This window comes from Coptis chinensis, chromosome 7 (assembly GCF_015680905.1).
Source record: "Coptis chinensis isolate HL-2020 chromosome 7, ASM1568090v1, whole genome shotgun sequence".
Classification (NCBI taxonomy): Eukaryota; Viridiplantae; Streptophyta; class Magnoliopsida; order Ranunculales; family Ranunculaceae; genus Coptis; species Coptis chinensis.
In genome coordinates, this window is record NC_141462.1 from 62,807,787 (window position 1) to 62,810,429 (window position 2,643).

The 2,643-nt window shown below is 41.4% G+C and overlaps 1 protein-coding gene across 1 annotated transcript; it reads left to right on the plus strand.

Annotated features, from left to right (window-relative positions):
* The first annotated feature begins 1,020 nt into the window (after positions 1-1,020).
* LOC147488324 (uncharacterized) lies at positions 1,021-1,641 on the plus strand. The gene has a single exon (XM_086574344.1). The coding sequence runs from the start codon at positions 1,021-1,023 to the stop codon at positions 1,639-1,641; it is 621 nt and encodes a 206-aa protein (XP_086430470.1).
* Positions 1,642-2,643: the final 1,002 nt, after the last annotated feature.

The following is a 2,643-nucleotide window of genomic DNA, read 5'->3' on the forward strand; positions in this document are numbered from 1 at the left end:
ACTCCTTTGATCGACAAAATCAGAACAAGAGCCTCAGGGTGGGCTGGGAAGATGCTATCATTCCAAGGAAGGGTGGTGCTAGCAAGGCATGTCCTTAACAGTATCCATGTCCACAACATGGCCATTTACAAATGGCCAAAAGCGGTGATAAAAGAATGTGAAACAATTATCAGGAACTTTATCTAGAGTGGCAACCCAGCGGAAAGGAAGGCTATCACCGTATCTTGGGAGAAATCATGCAAACCAACAAAGGAGGGAGGACTAGGAATAAGGAGGCTCAAAGATATCAATCTATCCATGCTTATGAAACAAGCTTGGATTTTATTGACTGAAGAAGGAGATTGGCCAGAATTCATGAGAGGTAAATACATTAACCGAACTGGAGGTTGGTCCAACTACAAAACTTCAACAGTTTGGACGGGTATTAAATGGGCGCTCAATGAAATGGCACCTCTACATGGCTGGAATGTTGGAAATGGAGAGGCAATAAATATCTGGAGGGAGAATTAGCTGCTGCAAAAACCCATATGCGATTTTTTTCAGGAGGAAAGAAAAGATATTCTAAAGTATCAGGCTAGACTCAGTGAATGCATTCAGGAGGATAGATGGGCTTTCTCCATTGAAATGATGCAAGTTCTTCATCACCTGGGAATTGATATTTCTAAGCTACCACAGCCGGATAGTTCAAAAGAGGACTCAAGAGTTTGGATGGCTTCTACAACTGGGAAGTTTACAGTGGCAGCGGCACATGAGGCAATCAGAACAAAGGCACCGCAGCCAGCATGGAGTGAATTTATTTGGAGCTCCAAAGTACTTCCGCGAACACAAGGTATTGTGTGGAAACTAGCACATGGGGTGGCAAGAACTGATGATCAGCTACAGAAAAGGAAAACCTACCTCGCATCTCGATGCTGTCTATGCAGAAATTAGGAGGAAACTCTAGATCATGTTCTCTTTCACTGCCCATTCGCCAAAAGGGTTTGGAAGTATGCACAGCAGATTTTCCACATTCAGCGAGAGATGGAGTCATTTTCAGATGTGCGACAACAGAGCAAACATTACAGCTCACTCATTTTGGACATGTGGAAAGCATGTTCATTGACGATCATGGTAAGTTTGTGGAAAAATAGAAACAAAGTCATGTACGGTAACAGAGTATCAAGCTATCCACAAGTGTGCTTCCTCGTCAGGAGAGCGATCATAAGAGCTCATCATAAGTCCTCGGGACATATGGAGAATTCGGTGCATGATCTCCAGATTCTCAGACACTTCAAGCTCCAGCACAAACTTCGAAGAGCCCCAAAAATCTTCGAATGTTTTTGGCTCCTACCCCCTCCGGGTATACTCAAGATAAATACTGACGGGTGCTCGAGGGGAAACCCAGGACGGTCAGGATGGGGGTTTGTGTTCCGAAACTACAAAGGAGAATTTATGGGAGCAGCTGCTGGAGGAATGGGTACGTCCACAAATTACATGGCAGAAACAATGGCAATTGTGCAGGCCATTAAGTCAGCGCTCGAACTGGGATGGAGATATATTTGGGTGGAATGCGACTCCTCATCAGTTGTTCACGCTTTCCAGAATAACAAAATGCATTGGAGAGTGAAGGAAATATGGAAATTTCTTATGGGACAAAAGTAATGGATAAATGTCACTCCATCATGGAGAGAGACTAATTTGGGAGCGAGATAGTCAGGCAAACAGGGGTGCTCTATCTCAGGGAGATAGTATATGGTGGGAATCTAGACCCTCTTTCATGAAAAATTTGGAGAACCACTATACTACCTATTTTCGTTTTGTTAACTAGATAACCATATTCTAGTAATGACCTTGTATTCCTTTTTCTATTTCTGTCTTGTTACTTTGGATTCCATGTAACTCTTATTATTTTATTAATCAATTACCTTTAGCCAAAAAAAAAAAAAAATCCAACGCTTTTTAAGCGTTAGCAATTAATTCCGGAAATTCACCCAAATAAAACAACACTTTACAACATTACCAACGCTTATTTAACGTTGGAAACTTACTAACGTTAAATAAGTGTTGCAAATCAAAAAAGGTGCGTGTTGCAAATATCCTATTATGGTGTAGTGCACATTTTTTCAAGATTTGGTACTCCCCGCCCTATCATTAGTGATGAGGAAAACACTTTTGCAACAAAGCTTTTGAAAGTTTAGTGAAGAATATGGGGTTACTCACAAGGTTGCCTTACCTTACCACCACCAGACCAATGGCCAAGCCGAGGTCTCCAATAGGGAAATTAAGCAAATCCTTGAAAAGACGGTCCGACCAGATAGGAAAGATTGGAGTTTAAGATTCCCTGATTCACTTTGGGCCTATAGAACTGCTTTCAAAACACCCATTGGTATGTCCCCTTATCGTCTAGTCTTTGGTAAGCCTTGTTATTTACCTGTAGAGTTAGAGTATAAAGCCTATTGGGCTGTAAAAAGCCTTAATTTTGACCTTGTCAAGGCTGGTGACCATAGGAAGTTGCAATTGAATGAGTTCGAGGAGCTTAGGAATGATGCATATGACCTCTCTAAAAAGTGAAAAACCAATATGAAGAGATTGCATGATAACCAAATCATGAGGAAGGAATTTTTCGTCAGTCAAAAAGTTTTACTTTATAATTCCCATCTTCAT